The sequence below is a fragment of the Trypanosoma equiperdum genome (genome assembly GCF_001457755.1).
Source record: "Trypanosoma equiperdum strain OVI genome assembly, contig: ctg_702, whole genome shotgun sequence".
In the NCBI taxonomy this organism is placed as follows: domain Eukaryota; phylum Euglenozoa; class Kinetoplastea; order Trypanosomatida; family Trypanosomatidae; genus Trypanosoma; species Trypanosoma equiperdum.
The window spans coordinates 1491-2952 of NW_027124646.1; the positions used below are offsets into that span (position 1 = coordinate 1491).

Below are 1462 nucleotides of genomic sequence, written 5' to 3' on the forward strand. Positions count from 1 at the left end.
TATCTGTTGTTGCCTCTGCAATTTGTATTAGCTTGCACAAATGCTTATAGACAGCCTCATTGCTGCCTTTCGCCACGTTGCCTGCTGCTGGTGATGCTGATGGTACCAGCGCTAGTAAAAGTGGTGGCACTAACTGCATGTTTGTTGCTTCCACCGATTTCTACCTTTGTTATTGAGCTGTTAGTGGGCGTTTTTTGTAAGAAATCTTTTGTCAGAAACAAGTAGCGGGTGCTCTTCTCCAGTTTTTGTCCTGACGTCGGTTGGTCTTCATTTTTTACGGCATTACAACTTCGTAAATTCAAACAAATATCCCTGATTAAGTGCTTGGTAATAAATACTTTAATATTCAAAATCTAATTTTTCCCCATCTATCGAATAAATTTGAATCGTTTCAAACCAATTTGTAATAAATTGCTTTTTTGCATTTTTTCATACCAAATAAAAGTATTCATAATCAACTTTGCTTTTTCTTCTCATGCAAATGATCTGACCTGGAAAATAAATGAATGATGCCTCTCCAATTCAACCACTACTGAGGAATAGAAAAAAATCTCTTATCATAATCTAATCCAACCATTCCCCTCTCAAAACAAATCTCTGTCCAACAGCTTTTTCTTGAACTGCACTCCATATTAGCAAAAGTTTTGAAATACTCTGGTCCGACCACCACTCCTCATTTCCCTTCAGCAACTCTTCAAATACATATTCAAACTTATTAAATTACCAGACTCGCGCTATCAAACCTCCAACACTTAGATAGAGGTTTTCCACTACGAGGTGATTTTAAGTAAATGAGGTAACTTCTTATCCTCTTTCTTTCTTCGCCTAACATTAAAAAACTATGCACATATATCCAGATGCTCCTTTACTATATCCTATTCACCAAATATCTATTCTTTTTAAGAAGTATTATGTATAAAGATTCCAAAGCATTTTCTTATTTTTCTCCATCAGAAACAATAACATCAGATCCATCCAAATGAATTAAAATATCCTCATCAATTGCATTCTGTCTTTCTAAAAATTCCATAACCCATTTAGGAATTTTAACATGCTTATGCAAACCTCCCATCGCAACTGTAATAATTTCAACATTGCTTAGTTTGTAACCTAATAATATTCTACACCGCCCTCGTGCTGCATGAACTTGAACTAGAAACACGATAATTATTGGTTTTTTCTTTGGCCCATAGAGTTTTTGTGGCAGCAGAAAGAGTAGTAGCCTTTAAAGCGCGCTAGCTTTCTTATTATTCTTCTAGATGTGAATAAAGAATGTTAGAAGGGATGTTAGCAGTTTGTAAGCCGTTGGTTCTGTGTTGTTTTAGTGCGTAGAAATCAGTGACTGGTATACCGGGTTTTCTCTTTATAATGAATGTAATATATTTTTTAAGTTCCAGAAAGGATACATAAGCATTGAAATTCTGCACACGTTTCGTCTATTTTTGTAATTTTCTATGTGTAT

General features: G+C 35.0%; 2 pseudogenes across 2 annotated transcripts in view; both read right to left on the minus strand.

Moving 5' to 3' along the window:
- The window catches only part of TEOVI_000326900:pseudogene, a 1069-nt pseudogene extending 948 nt beyond the window's left edge, over window positions 1–121 (minus strand). The window contains exon 1 of the mRNA in view: window positions 1–121. This exon is cut by the window's left edge and continues 26 nt beyond it. Coding sequence covers window positions 1–121 — 121 coding nt within the window.
- A 161-nt stretch (window positions 122–282) lies between these two features.
- Window positions 283–866, minus strand: TEOVI_000327000:pseudogene (annotated as a pseudogene). Its single transcript is given in 7 exon segments — window positions 283–417; window positions 420–479; window positions 481–534; window positions 536–580; window positions 583–759; window positions 761–778; window positions 780–866. Coding segments are annotated over 7 exon segments (576 nt in total).
- Between the last annotated feature and the right edge of the window lie 596 nt (window positions 867–1462).